The 24,541-nt window shown below is 28.2% G+C and overlaps 1 protein-coding gene across 2 annotated transcripts in view; it reads right to left on the reverse strand.

The window, feature by feature from the left end:
• Window positions 1–15,367: 15,367 nt before the first annotated feature.
• The window catches only part of LOC107443622 (homeobox protein E30-like), a 68,195-nt gene continuing 59,021 nt past the window's right edge, over window positions 15,368–24,541 (reverse strand). The window contains exons 4-6 of one of the 2 annotated variants that reach the window (XM_043046680.2): window positions 20,077–20,263; window positions 18,282–18,358; window positions 15,368–16,355 (exon numbers count right to left, since the gene is read on the reverse strand). In XM_043046680.2, the coding sequence (XP_042902614.1) occupies window positions 16,279–16,355; window positions 18,282–18,358; window positions 20,077–20,263 (341 nt within the window). In that variant the 3' untranslated portion in view covers window positions 15,368–16,278. 2 annotated transcript variants of the gene reach the window in all.

The following is a 24,541-nucleotide window of genomic DNA, read 5'->3' on the forward strand; positions in this document are numbered from 1 at the left end:
AAATATTTCTTAAAATGCCATGAAAAATATATGAACAAATAGGTGGAAAAATTAATTTTCATAAAATTTCATAGAAAAAACTAACAGAAAATATATTTTTTTTATACGAAACTTACAATTCAGTCTATAATTTCTAATACATACATAACGAAATTTGAAATTACTTTAGCCAAATTTTAGTTGGGGCGAAAAATTAAATAATTATAATAATAATAATAATAAAACTAAATTATTGGCTCAATTCCAAGAGATCATTCCATACATTTTATTATTGTTTACGTTTAATACATATAAATATATAATTAAGAAGTTACTTTTATTCCAACTATGAGGTATATAAAGACAAGTTACTACACCTGAAGTCTATTTTTATATCGATATATATAATAAAATAAAGAATTTGTGTGTGTATACCGGATTACGGGACAACGGTAGACCAGAAGTATACGAAATTCAACATGAAGCTGAATGAGTACTCTAATAGTTCTAATAAAAATAATTAGTATCTTGCATTCCGTATTGCTTAATTATTTTTTATTCGTTATGCCAGGTTATCCGAATCAACGTAATCGTGATAGCAAAGAGGACTAGGTCCCCAAATTAATATCTTTAAGATAACCTGAAATCGTGGGCTTATTATGTTTATAGTTATGCTCTTAAAAGGTATTACTGTAAAACTAAATAAGTTGAAATCAACGGTAATAGAAGTTTAAAAAAAAATCTTTGAACTGAAAAGCAAAATTAGGGGAGAAATGGTACTAATTCGTTGTGGAGAAAGGAAATAAATGGTCAATATTATTAATAACGTCAATATATTTTATTTTATAACCGTCGTTGAACAGCCGACCCAATTTTGGTTTTACGACTACTAATGTTCAACTCCGTAGCCTTGTAATATTGAACCCTATCCAGAATACAAAAGAACTCTTAGATCATCAAGTATTGGGAGAAATTTGCCTTCGTGGAGGACTTTTCGATGAAACTGACCCACATTTGCGTTACAGGACGAGGAAAGCCACGAAAACCTCCCACGGCTAGCCTGACGACAAGGGGAATCTAACTCATTATCCATCTACCACTGAGGATATTTCACGTCAGTACTGTGGTCAGTCGGAATTCGAATCGACCAGTGATCGCTGGGATTCGAACCCGGTTAACGTCATTGGAAGGCGAATGTTTTATCCCCTGAGCCACCACGCTCAATAGAGTCAGCATAATTAATTTTGGTACTAGTTACAAAATGAAGTAAAAAATAAACTATGTGCTATAAAGCAAAATTAATGGAGAAATGGTTCTAATTCGTTTTAAAAAGCTCAAAAAGTCGCCTTACTGTTATTCATGCATAATTTTGCTAATACTGACATCATGGTAAATTTTAATAGGTATCAAATATACCCCTTACACAAAGTATTTTATGGGTGAATTTGATGCCGATTATAACTGCACCAAATACTGTAATTTTTTTTGAACGATTTTTTTACAGTCCCTAGAAGATATTAGTACAGGAAAAAATAGGTTCATTGTTTTAAATTTTAAAAAGCATGAGTTGCCTCGATCAACACCATCATGATAGATGATACTGAATACAGTTAATCTTTATTTTGATGCGATGAACTACTAAATACGTGTTTTGCTTAATCTAATAACGTAAAACCACCGAGAGAGGCAATAAATAATAATAAATAATAATAAATGAATAAAAAACGTTGAAATCATTTTAGCTTTATTATTTGTCCCGGTATTTGTCGTAAATTTTAGTGAATCATTTTGTAGTATTGTTTAGTACTGATTAATTGATGCTTATTGATTTCACCTCTCACAAAAAACGGAAGAAAAAAAATTATGAATGCAATTAAGAATGCGAATTTGATTTTATGATATAAAGTAATTTGATTTTATGATATAAAGTAATTTGATTTATCAAAATTAAATGTCAGCTGATAGGCAGAGGCAACGGAACTTAGGAAGTATACATTTTACAACTGTCATTAAAAAAATAATAAAATTCCATTGATAATCAATATTTTTAAAGAAATAAGTTTTAAATCAATAGTTTTTCTTAAATTTTTCTATGTGCAAACGTTAATCGAATTTAATATAAAAAAAGGTTAAATGGGTTGAAAATTTGCAAATAAATTATACTTTTTACAAATTAAATCTAGTTTTGCAAATAAATACTTTTATAATGATATGTTAGCAGTTAACTTGCATTATGATCACCGGAAATCTAATATTGTCGTGTTTACTGTAACCCCGCAGTCATGTGTTCACATTAGTCCCGCCGTGTGATTTATTCGCTCAAGCTCATTTTCGGTTTTACTACAAAATCAAAATTAGAAAAAAATTAGAGTGAATATTATAATGAAAATTTGAATATTAAAATTTGCAATAAACACCGTCATTCCACCGTAAAAACCTTGTTTCCATATTTACTATTTAACAATCAAATGCTTCGTCATGTAACTGAATATGAAAGTGTAATACAGCTTTACCAATTTTCCAAAATCTATAGAGAAATTTTGAGTAATAAATTCCAGCAGCATTACAGATGCCCATATTAGCACCCTGTCCATTACGACCTGTTCCTGCGCAATTTTAACTCATACACTGTTAGAAATTCTCGGAAAAAATGATTAAATAGCAATTTATTGAATGGTTATTTTACCATATTTAATCAAAACAGTCAAATAACCATAAATAAAATGTACATATCATAGGGGGCTTATCTGTCAATCTCATGACCGGCAGAACTGGAGTTCGAGTCCTAGAGTTGACACCACACTATTTCCACCATTCCGTTCAACACATGAAGAATTTTCAGTGTCCGGCACTCTCCAATGCCCATTACCTCACGGAATGCCGAGCTCCTATGTCTAAATAATAATTGCTTTTTTTCTTTTCTTTTTTTACGTTTTTGAAAAATGCTAGTTGTAAATGGTTAAAAAACCGTATAGTTTTGTATTCATGGTTTTATAACCATACTTTTTGTAAATGGTTTCAAAACCATAAAGGAAAAAAATATTCTTTACTGTAAACTTTACGATTAATCGGATGGGCAGACAGCTGCCAGTTATTTTACCTTAATTTTAGAATGAAAATTTTAACAGTGTACGGAAAACAGGAAAAATAACGGAAAATACTAAATCGGAGATGAATCTCAAAATAATCCACATAAAATTTAACTCTAAGGAAAAAAACACGTATATTATAGTATGCTTATTCTATTTTAAAAACTTAAGGTGAATAAGTTTTTATCGCTATTTTTTCTTAAGTTTCAAAAGTTTTTCACTAAAAAGAATAACCCTCAATTGCAGATTAATTCTTCAAAATCTTATGATATTGAGTATTAGTGACGGATCATAAAAAAAGATAGTTCATTATTCACGACACATAACTATTATATAATAAGCAAACATTCAAAAAGGTTAAAATCCATCGACCTCGAATACATAATGAATTGGGTAGGTTAAAAATGATTAATGAAACTGACTCTTTCATTCTCAAATTTCAATTAAAATTAATTGATACCTCTGCTGTAGATATTGGATTTGCACAATTGCTAGCATGATAGTTCTCTTAATAATTATTGAACTAGAAGAAAATCATTAAAATGAGCTCGTTATTGTTATGATTGGGAACAGTTTAACTTTTTCGAAACAATTGTTTTTCTTCTAATTCATTCTTGAAGTTTGTAGCACTTAAGTCTCACAAAATATCATCATCTGTTATTAAATTTTTTTTTTAAATATTTTGCTTGCCCCCTCAGATAATTTGCTTTCAGGACCCCGATTCTCAATTTCTAAATAATACTTCAGATATAGTGATACAGCCATTTAATTTCGCTTCCTAGATAAAATAATGTCACTCAAATACATGCCATCAAATCAAATACATACCAATTCATTCGCGAAGAAAAAATTTCTGATGAAATTATCGAACTACATGGTAATGACATTTCCGGTAAAAACCTCTTAATTCTGGTTAATGTAACCAAAATATATGGTATTTAAATTATTCATTTGGTAATATTTCCGCTCATATGGTAACAGTGTACCGGAAGTTCTGGTTATAGTTATAGTTCTTATTACCACACATTTAGAGAAAAAAAAATACTGAACTGAAAAGTAACTTTTCCTTTATAAATGGTTCTTATGCTATCCTTTCAATTTTTAAAAAAATAACCAAATTAAAAATAAAGTATCAAAATAAAAAAATGAAAAATAAATTATTAAAAATACAATTAAAAGAAAGGAAAAAAAGAATATTACCAAAGAAATATAGCCAAATTTTACAATTACCAAGTTTTACCACAGATTATAAAACCATATTTTATTGCTAATTTTACCAGAATCATTGTCAAAATGCTTTAATAAAAATTATTGAGCTTTTTAGTGTTCCCATATTGCCAGATTAAATTAAATTTTATCATATTCAGGTACACCTTATTCTTTGACCATACTTTCTTTTCAGTATATATTGTATCGCATAAATGTGGGCTAAAGCAAAATATTGCCGTTATTCAGTCTGTGCAATCGCAGTGAATAGTGCGTTAAAACTCAAAAATTTCAAAATTATTTTACGCGAGCTGCACTGTTTAAAAAAGTGATTTTCAACTTCTTTGACTATAAAATTCAACAAAAGATATAACTTTTTAGCAATGCTCAAAAGCTGAGCACTTAGAGGTCAAAAATATCTGAAACATTTCATAGCATATTAATTACAGTTATTTTAAAAAATTGGTTTGCTACTTATCAGTCTGTAAGGTCTAGTCTTCGTCAGCGCAATGCATTATTCGAATAAAAATAAAAATTTAAAATCATACTAAAATACTGTAAAATTAGAGATCAAGAACACATTATCAAAATATCAAATAATTTTTTTGCTGCTAAATTTGATCTTAAATTGACTAAACCTACAAGGAAAAATTTGATAAATTTAAAGCTTTTAGTCATGTTATAATGCTGAAAATTTTTTCATTGAAAACTAGGAATAATTCTTAATTTTTGCATGTTTTTATGACTCCAAATACACTGCTAGAATTTTCATTTTAAAATTATGGTAAAATAATCCGATTAACCGTAAAGCTTATGGTAAAGAGCATTTTTTTTACCTTTACAGCTTGTTAAACCATTTGCAACTAGTATGGTTGTAAAACCATGAATGCAAAAACTATACGGCCTTTTAGCCATTTACAACTAGCATGGTTTTAAAACCATAGAAAGGAGACTGCAGGATACTGGAAACTCTTTATGCGTTGAAGGGAATGGAGGAATTATTGTGGTGCCAAAGCTGGGACTCGAACCCCCGTTCTGTCTGCCACGAGACTGATAAATTTGTTATCGATACTGATTGATGTACGCAGTTGGCAGGAACTAAGTGGCTTCATGGGGTGGGCTTAGCCAGTGCGATAAAATTCTGGTTGTTTCACCGTATTAATTGAAAGCTGCTAATAAACGGTTTTTCTCACAGTTTACGGTTTGATTGCAATCTTATTTACGGTTATTTGTACTTTGTTTGAATATGGTAAAATAACAATTAAATGAATTGTCATTTAACCATATTTACCGAGGAATTTCTAACTGTGTAACTATCTATTCAAATACTTCAAAATTAGATAACGAGCTCTTTTCACTTTCAAAAATATTGTGGCTTTTTTTTTTCATAATAACATTTTGCGTAATTTTCATAATCAGCATAAAATGCTATGAAAAATGATGGACAAATCTTAACAATCATTAATAACTGTTAGGACTTATTATGTGGTAAAAAATGGAAAATAAAAGCTTCGCTTATTGCGTGTGGAAATAGCTTTTGATAAATTTTCTTCAATCTTTGGTTTTTTTCTCAAAATCTTAACATAATTAATTTATGCATTTTCAGATCGATAATTCAAATAAATAACATCAAAAGTTTTAAACTTCGTAATATTATCTTTTTCTCTCAATAATTTCATAAAATAAAACGGAAATGGAAGGAATATTTAAAAATCTGGTTTCTGGAAAAACATGGTTAAGTTTGATCACGCGAAACTATATTGGTTGCCGTAACTCTCCCAAATGTTCGAAATGAACTAAAATGTTGAAGGGAATTTTTTCTTAATCTAATATAGCTTTCTTATGCTGCACTGTAGAACTACATTACTTTATCTATAGAACGTTCGATTTCATAACGTCATATAGAAAATTGATGAATAGTATGAGATTTCAACGGACAATGTTTTTTCTTTTCAAATAGCTGTGGTATTTCTTCATATTGACATCTTACGCCATTTCTGAAGCTTAGTTTCATACAGGGCTCTGGCTATTCGATGTAACTTAACCCAATAGTTATGAATAACTGTTAAGAATTCACAGCTTTTATTAAAATAACATATTAATAACTCAAAGGCTCTCTTTCAATATGACGACAGTGTATTTGAAAATCAATCGTAATGTTTCTATTTTAAAGATTTGAGCGAAAAGAGTAGTGAATTTATTTCAGAATGAAAACACTTTATTGAAAAAAGTGTTTCCTTTTGCCTGTAATTTACGTTTAACAAGGGGCCAATTTTCAAATTTGCAATTTGCCCGTAATTTACGCCTAACTTTCGCCAAAGGAAAATAAAATAGTCACAGTTTAAGTGTCTGACATTTGAAAGCAAATCTAGAATTTGGAACTCTATAAGAAATTTTGCTGTAAAGAATTATCTGATCTTTAGAACTGAAAAATAACTGAAATATTTTAAAAGTTATTAAACTTTTTTAAAAATCGCCAAGTTGGCGACATTTTTCCACCTAGATATAAATTATCAAAATCTATGCCTTATTATAATTTTTTGAACATTTTTATGAGTTGACCTAACTGTCACGAGAAACTGTTGCAATTACCGACAACAAAACCTTTGCAAAACAGCCTTAAAGTTATTTAGTGGAGGCGTAACATTTACCTTGGAAAAAAAAATTTCCGAACCACTGATTGTATAACTAAGGTAACGATATTTTAGCCGCTGAACTTTCCGCATCAAGATATTTCACTAGAAAATTCTTTAAATTGGCGATAGGAAAGAGGAAAAAACTAAAGCTAAAAAAGGGTTGACGATCCTGTTCATTTCAAAAATTTCTAAGCTAAAATATTTTGAAATTTTTCAAATCAAAAAGTTTTGGGGCCACCACTAATTGTATAGTTAAGGTACATACATTTTGGTTTCATTCTGAACTTTTTTCTTTTTTTTTCTTGCTGCGATCTTATTATGCAGTGTAAGATCTTATTATGCTGTACAATCCAAAATACTCCAAATTGGCGATAAGGAAGAATTACACTTAAACATTAAAAAAAATCTGGATCAAAGCCGTAAAAAGTACCAGCCCTCAGGATGCCGGTACTTTTTACTGTAAAATTCATTTTTACCGGAACATTCTATAAACAAAAAAATTGATAAACCGTAATTTTTACACTAATAATTACCGTAAAATCACTTTATGACACTAATTAAATAAATGTTATAGTAAAAATTACGGTAAAAATGGATTTTATGGTAAACTGGATTTTAAGGACGATGCAGCCAAAGTGTCAAAGTTTCAGTAATGAGCGTACGGTTTTTTTTCTTCAAACTAGCAATTTGCTACTTGTTAGTCGACGAAATCGAGCCATGCCCTTAAACAAACAAAATCAATCAGACGATCAAAACTGTGTGAGGAAAAAAAAACTAATGTAGTTCAACATGCATATTTATTTATTTTGAAGACATTTTAACTGTTTTATTGTTTTAGCAGACTGTAGTAACTTTTCATTCTTTCAAATGAATTTGTGCTTCAATTTTAAAATCCTCGAAATGTTTTTCTCTACTCAGGGTATATGTTTTTATATAAAAGGCTGTTTTTCGAAGTCTCTTCCGCCGCAATTTTTTGCTAATTACTATTTTTCTAAATTATTATGAATTTGTAACAATTATTTATGACTGTTAGATTAAACGTTGCCTGTCTTTAGCAGTTATCCTCTATCATTAGGAAAGGTGTGAAATTTAATTAAGAAGAAAAACTACTGTTTGGTGAAAGTAAAAAACGTTTGTAATCCATTTTTTTTTCTAAATTCGTACCTACGTTAAATTGGTTTGGAACATAAAAATTAGAAGAAAAAAAATCGAGAATTATCCATTGATTTAAATAATTTTCAGCAGGATCGAACTGACAATTTTTAAAACAATTTAATAACCTTTACTATGTTTAAGTTAATTACCCCTTTATTTTCTTGTTAAATCGTTTCAGGGTATGGCTCCCTGCTTCTGCAAACAACAACTATTTCCTCACCGGAAAATTAAATTTGTATTTACGTTTATGCAATACCTTCTATTTCATTTTTCCGAGTTTCGCTCCGCTTTTTCAAAAACCCGTTGATTCTCATTTCGAGTTAAATTTGCATCTTGCTGAACATGCAAACTTTTGCCATTTCATTTCATATCAGAGTACCTTTCTGTTTCAGTAAGCAATTGTTTTTCAACCTTAAAATAAATTTTTATTTATCTGTTTATGCAAACATTTGCTGATTAGAAATCAAAACTTCTTTTTGTAATAGTCTGTTTTTGGAAAAACTAATAGAAAATGTTATAATTATAAAAAAAATAAGTGTCTCTCCTGTCTCGGCACCAGACATTGCAGGTAACAGATAATTCAGTTTTTGTAACACGGGGAGCTCCTAAAGATCATCACTTTATCAAGAAACAAAGATAATTTTGTTGCTGAACACCTATCTACAGTACCTTTCATATCAGCTTCACACCTCACTGCCTCACATAAGTGGAAGTGCCGTTACTTATTCAATACTGACAAACCAATTGACTGGCCCAGAGGAAGTGGACAACACGCAAACGCCCCTGATTTGCAATGATTCTTACTTTTCTACCATATTTTTTCCTTTACTTCCCATTTTTTAAGCAGAGATGCTGCAAGTAAAGTTTCTTTGTTAGGGTTTGAACATCGTTGCTCACGTCTCGTAGTAAAACGTTCACTTATTTTGACAAATGTATATTCTAGTTAATTCTGAAAGTGAAATAAAATATTGTGTTGATCATGTATATTTAATTCCATAGTAACATTCATTCATTAATTGACTCGATCTTACCAATATACCTCCTAAAGGAGAATGCCTAGGCACGGGTTACCATAAACAAGAAATTTGAACCTTTAGTAGTCCAAACGTAATGACATCTTTCGTATTTACCTCCACTACGCAGCTTAGTAACCCAATCGTAGTGACATCTTTCTTATTTTTCATCCACTGCGCAGCTTATGTTTGGTAACTACTAAATTGATTTGTGTTGAGGCCTTCTTTCTTTCAGGAGGTGCTGCTCGTACACGTAATATTATGCTTTTTAGGCTAACGCCGTTTTAAATTGAATACCCACTGATATCGTTTTTTCATTGTTCTTAAAAATGAAAATATTATTTACATTATTTTATTTAATGAATGGATGGCTTGTTCGTTATAAAGTAGGGGAAATAAAATGTTGTTGATTATCTATATCTAATTCCAACGATGCATTCCTTCACTCTTTCGTATATTGACTCGCTGTTACACTTATTATTATGCTTTTAGACTAACGCCGTTTTTAGCTGTAGGCCGATTTTGTTTTTCAGGTATCTTGTAAATATGAGAAAATTATTTACATTACTTAGTCTAATATAAGATTGATTTGTGCGTTGGAAAATTGGGTAAATAAAATATTGTGTTGATCATATACTTAAATACAGTATATTACAAATGAAATATGAAAAAATGAAAAAAATTATTTACATTGTTATTACATTAAAATTATTTACATTATAATAAAATTATTACAATAAATATGAAAAAATTACTTATATTACTTAGTCTAATATAAGATTGATTTGTGCGTTGGAAAATGGGTAAATAAAATACTGTGTTGATCATGTATTTAAATACAGTATATTACTTCCATGTAAGTGTATATATATTCGCGTGTGTATATCTAAGCATTTTTTTCATATTTCTCAAGAAATACTTAAGGAATCATTTTATAACTTCAGAAGTGTTTAGATCATGCGATTTCTCATACTTATGAATGAAGTTTAAAACTTTTTAGGGGTTTGGGGGACCGACAATAAATTATAAACGGAAAACACTGTTTTTCAACAGCCTATGCCAACAAAATATTAATAAATTTGTAACTTGTAACAGTTACTTACATGCAAAAATTTCGTAGGCCTATCTTAAATATTTATGGAGATCTGGACATTTTTATGAAAAGCTATTTTTTGCGCTATGAATTTTAAAATTTTCAATAAAATTAAGCAAAATTTTTAGAACAGTTCAAAATTAATTAAAAACTTCTGCCTTAAAATTTGAAAAACATTCGTTCTTTAATTGTGCACATGCGCAAAAAAAATTAAACATTTTTCTCTTCATTATATTATAGTGAATCGTATTCAGCAACTAATGAAAAAAAGTTCGATTTGAATATCTTAAAGATTTAAAAAGTTTCAAGCAATTTTCAAAGCAGTTTCGTACTTTTTCAAAGAAACTTAAAAAGACGAGGCGTTTTCTACAAATATTTTTTTGTATCCTAAGACAAAATTAAATAACAAATGATAATTCCTTACAATAAAACGTTCACACACCGAAATAATATTGTATGAAAAAAGAAAACATGCATACGAAAAGATATTTTTATGGGGCTGATCCCCAATAATACCGATGTCATTTTCGATAAATCCTGTTTAATTGTGCAAAATAAAATTCGTGGAAAATCCCTTATCATTTTGAGCTTTCTTTTGATAAATGCAAAAATTACTTAGAAAATGGCTTGAAACTTTTTAAAGTTTTGACATATTCAAATCGGACCTTTTTTAATTAGTTGCCAAATACGATTCACTACAAAATAAAGCAAAAAAAAAAAAATTGAAATTTTTCCCGTGCATGTGCAGTATAAAATATTTTCTTTAACTACTCATATCTTGCGCAGTTTTAAACAATTTTTTTCAAACTTTGAAGCATTAATTTTGTAATTAGTTTTAAATTGCTTTAAAAATTTTATTTAATTTAATTGAATATTTTTAAATTTATATTAAAAAATATAAGACAAAAGAAATTTAGCTTTATTTTCATTATTTTTTTTATATTTTTTAATATTTTGAAATTTTTTTTAAAATTTTTCTAAAAATGTCTACATCTCCATAAATGTTTAAGTTAGGTTTAAGAAATTTTGAGCAATTATGACATACAATGATCAAAATAGTTTTTACAAGTTACAAATTTATTGCAACAGTGTTTAGCATAGGGTGTTTAAAAGCACTATTTTCGGTTTGCAATTTATTGTCTGTCCCTCAAACCTCTAAAAAAACTTTAAACTTTATTGATAAGTATGAGAAATGGCATAACCTAAACACTTCTGAATTTATAAAATGATTTTCTAAGTATTTTTTGAGAAGGATAAAAAAATTTTTTTAGTATAGAAGCGCTTCCCTTATTTTGTCTAACCCCTGTACATACTTTCATTTATTTATTCACTTAAATACTTCGTTTCGTTTTATGTTTATTCTACTTTTAGTTTTATGTCATTTTAAATGGATGTCTAACAGTATTGTTTTTCTTATTTTAAAATTATCTTATCATGAATTATCTTAAAATTATCTTACCTGACAGTATTGTTAAATAAAAATTACAGAGTTACTACTAATATTTTGCTACTCGCTTTATTATGACAAACGGTAGTCATAGTAACAAAATACTGAGAGCTAAAATCTTAATTATCTCTTCTCAAATTAAGCTCTTAAACACTGCAAGAATTTTAGGAGCGTGTTTAAAAATAATATCCTATAAACATGCTGAGATCTTAATAGGTTGCTAAGATGAACCATATTATCATACTTAAACTAGATTACACAATATTATGGTTCAACTTGAACGTAAATATGGTTTAATTTAGCGACTTAATTAAGGCAGCTGAAAATTACTCTGTATTATGGTTCAAGTATCGATATTATGGTTCAAATTTAAGCCGGCTTTTTTGACAGCATTTAAACAATAGTTTGAAAATAATAGAAATGTGCATTTATAAATAAATAAATCAAACATAACAATAAGTTTGTGAGAAGTTTATTTCAGATCACATAGAAATTTTTTCTGTACACTAGAAACAAAAATAATAAAAAGGATTCTCTCAAAGACGAAAATAAAAAATCAGTCAAAATATAGGAAATTTTTGCTCAAAATCAATATCTGTACAATAAATAAACTCCTTAATTCAATAGGGAGATTTCACACTTTTACGGTAGCTTACGTATACGTAAGATTTGAAGCAATTGCGCATACTAGCGTTTATTTTAGATGCTTACGTTTAGTTGGCGTGATTTACGCTGTAAAGACATAGCCACAAGTAAGCTGTTTATAGCCATTAAATGTTATTTTCTGTTTAAGTCTACGTTCAAAATAAAAACATAGACATAGAAGATGAATTTGAAGAAATGTATTGACGATATTTAGAAATAAATTGTATGATATTACAAAAATTGGTTGATTCAGTAAAAAAAAAAAAAAATTTTTTTTTGTTTAACATTATGGTTGTTTAATCACACTAGTTTCATAAGAAACTAGATATATTTTCGTTATTTTAAAATTATAAATTATATTTATTTCAACAATACAATTTAGTTAAAAGAAGTTAAATATTCAATAGAAGTTCAATTATATTTTTTTAAATATTAATAATGATAAAAAGCTGCAATCATTATTGCTGAATTCAAAATCTATAATCTACAAAATTTTTCTGCTCACAGATCAGCAGTTTTACGTAGAATAAAGTATCTTGAATCGTATGCTACAGCTTTTAAGAAATAGTCTACATCTATTGTAAATGTTTGTTTTTATTTTGTGGTCAAAGTTAAAATGATATTCGACCTGCGTTAGCGTTTTTAACTTATTTTTTTCAAAATCTCTTATTTTCACTTCAACAAGTTTGATATTTTTTCATGGGCGCATGCGCATTTCACCAGAACTGAAGCATGCGCACTAGAAGTGCGCATGCTCAATTACTTTAAATCTTACGTATTCTTGCATAAATTTGCGAAACTCCCTAATAAAACAATGTCGAGCTTAATAGCGCGTAGCTATTAAAACATGAAGAGTAAGCAAAACAAACCAACTTAAAAATAATTATATGTATATTAGCTGAACATTTCTGCTTCAAAAATTTTAAATTACTATTTTACAAAACAATTGAATGAGAATTTAAAATATTAAAGTAAACTTCGCAAAATGAAGCGGTAACATTGTTATTTTTTGGTTGATTGGTTAACATTGAGAAATACATTTGAGACAAAAAATAACAATTAAACATTGTTATTTTTTGGTAGATTTAAAAACATTAAAAACCGGAAAAGATTTCTAATTAAATATTAATTAGATTTTTACCTATTAACGACCTTCACTGAATTTCTTCATTTTCTTCTAAATATTGAAGATGATTTTATACGTGATATTCTGAACAATTTCTTAAAAATCAATATGTTTAATTATTTGTTTATTTTTTTATAGTACAAGGGAAAAAAATCATCTTTTAAACTTTGACACGTAATAACACGTAAATGAAATTGCTAAGCTCTTTCGCTTGTATAAGTAACAACAAATTATTTTGATGCATTTTTTCTGCGAATATTTTATTTGGATGTAACCCTTTAATGATAACTTAAAAATTGAGCAAATTGAAGTCATAGTTCAATAGAGATAACATTTCCTAGAATGGAATCAAAGCTTACGTTTAAGTTATATAATATTACATAGTCAAAAGTATTCAACCCGTGCACCACGTAAAAACATTTAACTTACAAAAAATCAAAGCGAATGTTTATTTTGACCAAAATCAGCTCCTACTTGTATACATAGAATGTTTGCAATTTGAACTGTCATTTTTGTCTTTTTATTGAGACAAGGTCAGAGGTTCATATTCTGAACTATAGCGCGCTTACAAGCTAACAACACGCAATCGCATAACTCTTTGATGTCGTATGTCTGATCTCCGCCACGCGCCACCTCAGCATCCCCCCCNTCAGCATTCCTCCCCCCCCCCAGTAGTATGTTTGAGCTTAAAAGGATGGTACAACAAGGAATTATCATTTCGAATTCTATTTCACCTCCATTTATTTTAAAATTTAAAGTTAAGAGAAAAGAAAATTATTCAGCTAAGCTTAGATTAAACCGTAAAGTTTCAAATCCTGAAAAAATGTTTTCAAAATATCAAAATGCAATCCCGATTACTTCCACACAGCATAATTATGCATTTGTTTGTCCTTTTGGATAATTGGGAGAACGTTTTTCGCCTTTTGAAATCATGCATTGTTAGAAACTTTTCAGAAAAAATGGTTAAATAACAATTTATTTAATTGTTATTTTACCATTTCCAAACAAAGAGTCAAATAACCATAAATAAGATAGTATTTAAACTGTTAACTGAGAGAAAAACGGTTTATTAACTGCTTTCACCAAACAACCAAGATTTTATCGGACTAACTAGTCTCACCTAATGAAGCCACTTAGTTTCTTGCAGATAAGTACATATTATAGTCGAGAGAGCTAATCTGAGAAGTCAACATATGAAGAGTTTTCAGTGTCCTGCAGTCCCCAATTTGTGACCCTGGGCTATTAGAATACGATATTCTCATTCACGCATAGGTGGCAGCAACATAAAGCTGCTAAGCTATCTCCAGTGTCCTGTTAAAATTCTTTTTTATGTTTTTGAAACCATACTAGTCGTAAATGGTTTAAAAAAACTGTACAGTTTCTTATTTATCTTTTTTTAACCATACTAGTTGTAAAAGGTTCAAAACGGTATAGGTAAAAAATGTTCTTTACCGTAAACTTTACGATTAATTGGATGGACAAACTGCTGCCGGTTATTTTACGATAATTTTTTGAACGAAATTTCTTACGGTGTGGCTTACTTCAGGTTTACCAGAGCACACTTATTCTTTAATTTAAATTGCTAATTACTTATGCAGGTGAGAGAGAATTGGCCATGAAAGGTTTCTTCCACGTTATAGCATCCTTTTTAAGTCGACAGGCTTTTGAGATATATAAAATTCAGAATCATATTTTACAAATTGCATATTTTTACTTCTTAAAAATAGATTCCCCCCCCCCCCATCATAACCTAGTATAAAGTGCATCCAACAAAAATTAGTTTGAATCAGTGGGAAAATTATGCATTAACTTAATGAGACTGCAAGGAATAGTAGACACACAAAGTTGTGTAATAATAATAAATTGAGGTAAAAGGTTTTAATTAGTGCTGCACAAGCAACAAAACTTAGCTAATCTTATTTATATTGGGTGTTATTTCATGTCATAGTTGTCATGGTAGAAATTTAGTAGAAAAAANAAATAAAAATTCATATAATGTGATTCAAATAATAAGTGTAACAACACGACCAGTATTTAAAGACACTATCTATGTTAAGAATGACAAATCTATTAATTTCTGGATATTCCGTGGATAGATATAACGATGTGATTGCATTTTGAAGGAAAAATCACTGAACTACATACTCAGAAATTATTTGAAACAATATTTAACGTTCTTCACCTTTTAATGCATTATTCACTGGGATTTTATCATTATTTAGAAGAATGCAATTGGAGCTTTTTCAAAAAGCAATCGAATACGTATGAAACAAAACATGGGAAAAATCCTTTTTATAATATATACAGCTCTAAAATATTTACTGTCACTAAAAAGTATAATACAAAGGAACTTTCGAACATAAAAGTTTGGAACGGATGTGACGTATAAAACTTTTCCTCCCCAATGGAATTCAATAAATAATTTTCCCCTCTACGGCTAAGTACAGTGATGTAATTACACCATGCCATGTGAGTTTTAACATGATGAAGAATAAATTAAGTCGATTACGTCAAGAAATCGAAGTTTAAGAAGCCAAGGAAAATGCAGACCTAGTAGGATTTATCACATTTCCCATTAGGCCTAAGAATGAAAAGTTCTAAACTGGCAAAGTCTTTGTTTTACAGGGAAGGATTTTTTTTCTTATGTTTTTTTGGTAATAGCTACTGGTCATCCGAGTTCCCTAAAGTAACCACAGGGTTCGTAAAGTTGCACGTAAGGTATTTTCAAGGGAATCTGCTGGCATTCCATTTTTGTCAGTTGAGTAAAATGTCCTGTTGAGAAGGCCATGAACAGCACCTGGCTGTGCAGCGGTTTCCTACTTGAAGGTGCAAAGTGACACGGTGGGTAATCACAGAAGAGTTCATTTCTTTGTTTTGTGTCATTTTGTTTTATGACGAAGAAGATGATTTCGGTCTCTCGTCATCATCGTCATCTTTCACAGGTAGCGTGCGGTGGTCGTATAAACCTGTTATGAGAGGGTAAAAAAGGGTATTTTGAGTTATTTTCGTTGAAAAAAATATAAAAAATATTAAGATAATAACATTTATAATAATTGACTTCCTATGAAAATTTGAAAATCTATCAATGTAATCAGCTTTACAATGATTATCATCGTATATAATTTCAAAAAGCCATGAAAACAATAAGCTTGACAATGATTATAATCTTTAAAAAAAATAACAAAAACTGTCAAAGTAATGGGCTTTATGATGATGAATGCCATCTTTCAAAAATAAGCAAATTATGAAAATAAAAAGCTTAACAATGACTGCCAGCTGATAAAAATTTACAGAAACTATCAAATTGATAAGCTTTACAACAATTGTATGTAATAAGAACTTACAAAAAATATGAAAGTAATACACTTTACAATGATTGTAATCTTATCAAAATAAAGAAAAGACAAATTTATATTTTTCAATTATGAAAGAAAAAACACTTATATTTTAAATATCATTTTTATTTTCAAACTTTAAACAAGCTTTAATTACTTATTTTAGTCTTTGATTAGCTGTGATTTCTAATCAATTTGAACTACCCTAAGAAACTTATAGTTAAAGTTGAAATTTATGATTTTTAATTCAAACCACAAAAGCTAATTTAACCAAAGAAATAATTCCATTTTAATAAAATTTTCCACGGGTATTTGTAATTACATTTTACATGAAAAGTATTCTCATCTTTTGAAATTACCATTTATCTCTCTATGACAGAAATAAGTAAAAAATTTAATTGAAAGTAAATGCTTGATAAATATAATATTTACAAAAATGTACTATAATTCAATTTGGCTTCCAAAATATAATAAAAAATTTAATTTGATTCACCGTTCTTGTAAAGAGTCAATTATTTATCATTAAGATCAAAAAAAAAATTTCTCAATAAAATTAAACTACTATTACTAAAGTGCAATTTTTTAAACTGTTCCCGTACCTATCAAATGATAAATACGGTGTTTCCTGAAAAAATAGTTTATTTTGAAAATGAAATTACTTTAAAAACTACATCATTTTGGTGATAGTTTTTCAAAATAACCTTAACCGAAAATGCTTATCCTTTTAAAAGTGAAGTAGTACTTGCTGTAAATGATTACTTAAATATATCGTTATTAAAATTTTATAAATTACTTTCAACTGAAGATGAAATTAAATTCATTATTGTTATTTTCTTGCAAATGGGCTTCAGAAATAATTATTACTTTACAAATATGTGTCTGATTTTAATTATTTATTTTTAGAACTGTAAAGGCAGTATTTATAGAACTGTCAGGGGAATGTCTTCAAACTGAAGTATAGTAATAGAGTAAGCATGTTTAAAGTACTATTTTATGATATTTGAATTTTGATTCAGATTGTTCATACAATCTGAACAATATTTATATATTGCATCGATGTATTTATACTATTTGTCCAAACTATATGAACGATATTAAATAAATAATCCGAAAGAAACGAATGCGGTAAGATATTATCTGATTAAAGACGCCATTTGCTTAAATACACAAAAAGTGTATAACAGTCGATATGTTTCAAGCGCTTCAAAAATAGGCACCCATTTTCAAGACTTGCCAGACGTTAATGTGAAGAAGCAAAAGAGATTTGAACAAATTGTTTCTTCTCATTCACCTCCGCCTAGTTTTGAAAATGGGAGCCTATTTTTGAAGAGCTTGAAGCATGTCGACTGTTACTTCCTTTTTATGTATTTTTTAAGTCAATTAAATTTTCAATCCAGTATTACACGAACATATAGTTCATATTGCTTGATAATATAGCTTGAATCAATTATTCATCTTATTATTCATATAGCTTGAATTAAAAATAACAAACTTAAATATATACTCAAATAAGCATAGTTAGGAAAGTTTAGGAAATTTTATGCAATTGAAACCAACCTTCTGCCATTAATTGCAATGCCAGTGGAGACCTTCTGGGATTTATTTTTTTCAACTTTGCTCGTCTATTTTGGAACCTATAAAAATAACATTTGTATTGTTAGTAGTTATGAAAAATAATATTTTTAAAATAACATTTCCATTGTTAAGAGTTATAAATGTGAAATTTTTCTTATGAAAAGCTGTAAAAATAACATTGTTGCGATATGTTTCACAGATATCATATTTTATTATTAGCAGTTACAAAGATAACATTTTAATCGTTAAGTTAGATTTTTTTAGCTGAAATGTAGCAACAGTGTTAACTGAGATAAATTGAAGTGTTTGCAATAATGAAAAATATCTTTTTCATTGTTAAAAAGTTATAAACAGCCTAGAAATTACAATTAACATGAAAATGTTGTTTTTACATTTTTTAACACTATAAATAACATTTTAATGTTAAAATAGTAAAAAGAAAATATTATTTTAATCGAAACTACAAAAAAATAATTTTTATTATGCTGTCATTATGAGCTTAAATTTCGAAGTTATGAAAAGTGGCAAATAATTTCTTATTTTATTGATAACTTTTTATAACTTTTAATTCATTTCTGATTCTGAAAAACATATTAATCAGTAAAATAAAATTGTTACACTTTCAAAAACGGTTATCTGAATGAACGTTTTAATTCTAGCACTAGAAATGTTAAGGTATTTTATTAAAATTAGTAGACTTAAACAATTGCAATTCGCTCATTTTGTAAAATTTGCAAATGATTACTACAAAAAATTTAGATTAGATGATGTGTCAAATATTAGATCTGGTTAAATTAGATCTGTTATCAAATTTTTTATAACTTGAATCAAGAGTTTTATAGTTACAGATACATAATAGTTGTAAATATTTCTGTAAAAAAAAAATAAAAAAAAAATCTTTATGTTAGCAACCACACAATGAAAGTTTTGAAAAGTAAAAAAGGATAAAATGCAATGATTCTGGGAATAAATAAAGATGCTTCACTAAATCTAAAGATTTATTATCTTCACTATCATGTGAACTTCCATCAAAATATTTTTATTATTGATACATGTTTGATAAAAGTATGCCATAATACAATGAGGTGTAGTAGCATTTTATCTATGCCAGACTAGAGCTGTATAATGGGCTACTGGTGACGATCTGGGAGGCATCCCTGAAGATTATCCGAAGATATGCCGTCACGATTTTGCTCCTCAGCTTTATTTACTCGAGATAAAGTTAGCTACTGAACCAAAGATGCTTGCATAAATCATCAAATAGTTGCATACTCTAATAGTTTGTAAGTTTTTAAAAACTTAAAATACATCTGCACGAAGAAAAAAAATATTCTGTTAAATTGCAGAATAGTATAGTAATGACATGTCTTGTAAAAAAGAAAAAAAAAACATTATTCTGTTAATAAAACCAAAATATGCGGTATTTGAACCAAGCATTTGAAAACTTCCCCATTCATATGGTAACGATTTACGGGAAATTCTGGTTTACAAAATTGTAGTTCTTATTATCACACATTCAGTAAAAAATACGAAACTGAAAAGTAAATTCAACCGAAATACCAAAATCATTACCAAAGGGCTTCGGTCAAAATTATCGAGCTTTTTTTATTTCCATACAGCTAGAAACACTGTAAATTTAACCTTATTCAGGCAATTTTGATCATACTTTTTTCTCAATGTGTAACGCATTTTATTCCCATTATCTATAAAATATGAAGACAGAGTCTCATATATTAAGAGCGTCGTCTTAGTATAAGAGTATTCGAATAGTACTCACCATATTTTAATCTGAGATTCATTTAATTTCAGATCTCTCGCCATATCTTGTCGCCTTCGTTCGGTTAGATAACGATTTTCTGAAAATTCTTGCCGTAGTCTGTTTAGTTGTTCACTGCTGAATGCGGTGCGAGGTCTTTTGTCAGCCTTACCATCAGAAGTCTTTTTCATTCTCCTGCTTCTTGGGCCTAAAAAAGAACAAAATATATACATATATATATTATGAACTTAAGCTGCAAATTGAATAAAATGCAAAAATGTAAATGAATGCCTAAATCTTTACTATAATTAGGCTGCTAAAAAAAGTGTTTTCCTGATTGAAGATTTGCACTTATTGCGTTGAATTATAAAGCTAATTTCGTATTAAAATGAGTGAAAGTTACCTTATTCTAGAAAAAGGCAAGGAAACAGAAGCGAATAAATCAAAATATAAGCAAGTTAACATGAATAAAAATAAATAAATAAGATCAGGATTTAAATCAGGATTTAAATCTTTAAGCGAATATTTCATTAGGCGTGAAGCACTTCAACAATTATGTTCACGCGTTTCAGTTTATTTTAAATATATGAATAAAAAACATAAATAAAAAAAATAAATAAATAAAAATAAATGAATAAATGAAATATAAATGAATAAGAATAAATAAATGAACAGAATAAATAAAATAAACAAGATATAAATAATTGAATAAAATATTTGATTTGAATTGTCAAATGAAAATTTCATCTACAACAATAATGTTCACGTGTTTTTGTGATAGTTAAATTTAAATAAATGAATAAAAATATAAAAAAATGTAAAAATAAATTAATAAATAATTGAATGAAATCTAAACAAATAAAATAAATAAATGAATGAAGGAAATATTTTATTTAAATCGTTAAATGAAAATTTCATCAGGTAAAACACTACAACAATAATATTCACGCGTTTTTACGATAGTTTAGTTTTGTAGTTTTGTGGAAGCACCAAGTAAAAAAAAAAAAAATAAGTGAATGAATAAAATAATCTAAATGAAGTTTGTCTAGCTATATTTCCCAAAAATAAATTTTTTTAAGTAAAATTATAATTTAATAATGCATCTTTTGACTCAAAACAAATAAGTTTTCAGATTTGAAATTTAAATAAATTTAGAAATAAATATTGAATAAATAAACTTATAACGAATAAATAATAAGTAAACGAATAACATATAAATAAACAGACAAATATTGCATAAATGAATTTAAATAAATAAATGTAAAAATTAGATGAATGAATTAAATGACTTTCTTATTTTAATTTTTTATGTAATTAAAACGTTTTTTGAGCTATGCAGGATTTAAATTCAGGCCTGTGCTGCCCAAGAAGTTCAATTCAAATTGGGTGCTGGTTCCGACTGGTCTGTATGGTAGTCAGGGAGCTGACTTTAAGTCAGAAAGATCCCGGGTTCGAATCCCGAATAAAGCATAGATGTTCTTTCCTTCTCTTCAATGCATTATATGTCCTTCGTACTGATTCTGGATAGGATGAGTTTCCCTTTTTTTTAATACGGTGCCCCTGAGAGAGTGACCATCAAACCTACTTTTCTGATGACCGAATGACGAAAATCAGCATCTGGGTGGGCATTGGAAAAAGAAATTGGATATTGGAAAACTATTTCAGCGATCGAATATTTTTGTCCTTATAATGAAAACCAAAATACTATTTGCTTGATTTCGGCCATTCTAGAATTTAATCTGAGAATTTAATCCAAGTCTGAATTTAATCTAAGTCTATAGAAAAAAAAAAAAAAAAAAAAAAAAAAAAAAAAAAAAAAAAAAAAAAAAAACAAGCACTCATTGTTCAAAGTTTAAACATGAACAAAAAATGCAGAAACAGTTTTCAACCAGCTATTTTATCAGTCAAGCTGATCTCATCTTTAATTATTATTTATTGAAAACTCTTGGAAGAATGAATCCTTGGAGTTATAGATCAACCTGAGATGATTGTATGACTCATCATTAACTTCCGTATATTTTTTGATTGAATTATTTTTAATGAAGTTTCATGTGTTTGATCCTAAATGTAATTTAAAGGTTATAAAATTGAATTGCATATAGAAAGTTGTTATTAAATAGGAATCTAAATGAATTATTGCTGCAATAAAATGTATAGTAAAATTGTGTGGTGAAAATTTGTGACATGTTGAGAAAAAAAAAACCTTCTCATTTCAAGCATAATTAATATTTCCTACTTTAAATTTTTTTTATTAACATTTTTCTATCAAAAGCGAAACAAATTCAGCAAACATTCTGTAAGCGATATCTTTTGCAATTTCAAATATTCATACTCCAAATTTCTGAGTGTTCAATTACTTTTTATAGTAAACTGGTTATTTATAATTATAATTTTGCTGAGGTACTCAAATTGTGCACTCAGAATTGATGCATGGCATATTGCATAAATATTTCAGTCCAAATATAAGAATAACTTTTTTCTGTTAGAGATATCGTTTGCCATTTTAAATATTCTTTCTCCGAATTTTTGAAAGTTTAGTTACTTTTTATGTTAAACAGGTTATTTAGAATTATAATTTTGATCTGGTACTCAAATTGTGCTTTCAAAATTTATGCATTGCGTATTGATACATGTATGTACTAGTCTAAAAATAAAGCTTTTCATTAGCCATTTCTGCTTTTTATTTTCTGCTTTTCATTAATTAGCAGCAAATTATTAAAGAAATTCTTGAATTGAAAAAAAAAAAGAAAAGTAGAAATATTTATAAGTCTAGTTTTGCAATAATAACGACTTGATTTTTCTTCTTATATTTGTATTCTGAGTAGTAACAAGATTATTTTATATCATTAACTATCAATATTAGATAAATATGGCGATAACAATATTTTTCTAAATTGGTCTCACGATGTATCGGGAATGAGTTATCTATAATATCGCGATAATTATCAGCAATGATAATGTTACAGTAAGGATAATTATGGAACATAATATCTCCAACACTATCTGCAATGATAAATATTGAATATGATAATATGCCAAGTATTGTCGCTATGGAATACGATATTATCAAGAGTAGGGATAGTTTTCTTTTGTGTTATGAAGAAGTTGATAATTTAGCCGAATTGGGGAAATATCGTGGCATATTGTAAAATATCGATATTTTCTGTCAATATGGGGTTATTCATGATAAATAAAATTGACCCCCGTAAAATTGATATAAAACTATTTCTTCTGAATTCCGACGTGTTTTTTTCCACCTTTTTTTGTTCTTTTCTATAATGTCTTTTATCAAAAAATAATAATATTAAAGAACCATTACGACTTAATTCAGCTAAAAAGGAAATTTTGACATAATGCTCAGTGCAAAACTAGATTAAAGTTAAATTTCATAAAATATTTAACTTAATATAGTAGAACAGAGATTAGAGTAAAGTTAAATTTCATATGAGAAGAGTAGAGATAGTTTAAATTTGAGTTATGAGGATGTTAATTAATACTGTAAATTGGCCGAGTTAGGGAAATATTGTGGTCTATTGTGAAAAATAGATATTTTCTGTCAATGGATGGTGATGTTTGATAAATAAAATTAATCAATATAAAATTATTTCTGCGGAATGCCGACGTGTTTTTTCACTTTCTCTCTCTCTCTTAATATAATGTTTTTATCAAAAATAATGTTGGAGATCTCATGCGGCTTAATTCACCACAAAAGGCAATTTTGACGGTATGTTCAGTGCAGAACTCGATTAAAGTTAAATTTCATTAAAGGAAAAGAGAGAGAGAGAAATGGTAATAAAAAATGGATTGAAGAAGCCATTTTCCATTTTTTTTCAAACAATGTTTACTTTATCTGCATTTTTACATAATTCTTGATCATTTCAATTGATTCACCCACTAACGAAAAATACAATTCTTGTCATTTTGTTATTTTTTCCCTCTCTTTTTTTTCTTGCATTCTTTCTTTTAAAATTGTATTTAAAGCGAACGAAAAAAGAATTAAAAAAAAATTAAGTAAATTCCAAACGCTTTCTGTGGTATTTATAATAATTGTTGCTCAACGAAAACTGCGGTTACAAAATTCTAAAAAAGGAAAAAAAAAGTTTCGAAAAAATATTTTTTATCATTTGTTGTAAAGAAATGCAGTACAAAGACAATATTTTAAAATTTTGTCCCAGGCTAATTCATTTTTACGCCATGATTGTTTTTACCCAAGTCCGTAGGTACCCGCTTAGAAAACAATTAACTTCTTTCGCTTCTAAAGAGCTTTTTAATAGCTGTACTCTTTTTTTTCTATTTTAATTTTTTATCTTGCTGACATTCTTTAGTGAATGTGCTCTGCAGAGTTAAGGTCATACAAAATGTTTAAACAGAGTTTCATAAGTTGAGTACGCAAAATATTCCACAGTCACATTCTTTTGTCTCTCCTCCCCTCCCCTTTTCTGACATTTTTTAATCCACTTAAAGTATTTTTTAAAATCTACTCCCT

Source organism: Parasteatoda tepidariorum, chromosome 8 (assembly GCF_043381705.1).
Source record: "Parasteatoda tepidariorum isolate YZ-2023 chromosome 8, CAS_Ptep_4.0, whole genome shotgun sequence".
NCBI lineage: Eukaryota > Metazoa > Arthropoda > Arachnida > Araneae > Theridiidae > Parasteatoda > Parasteatoda tepidariorum.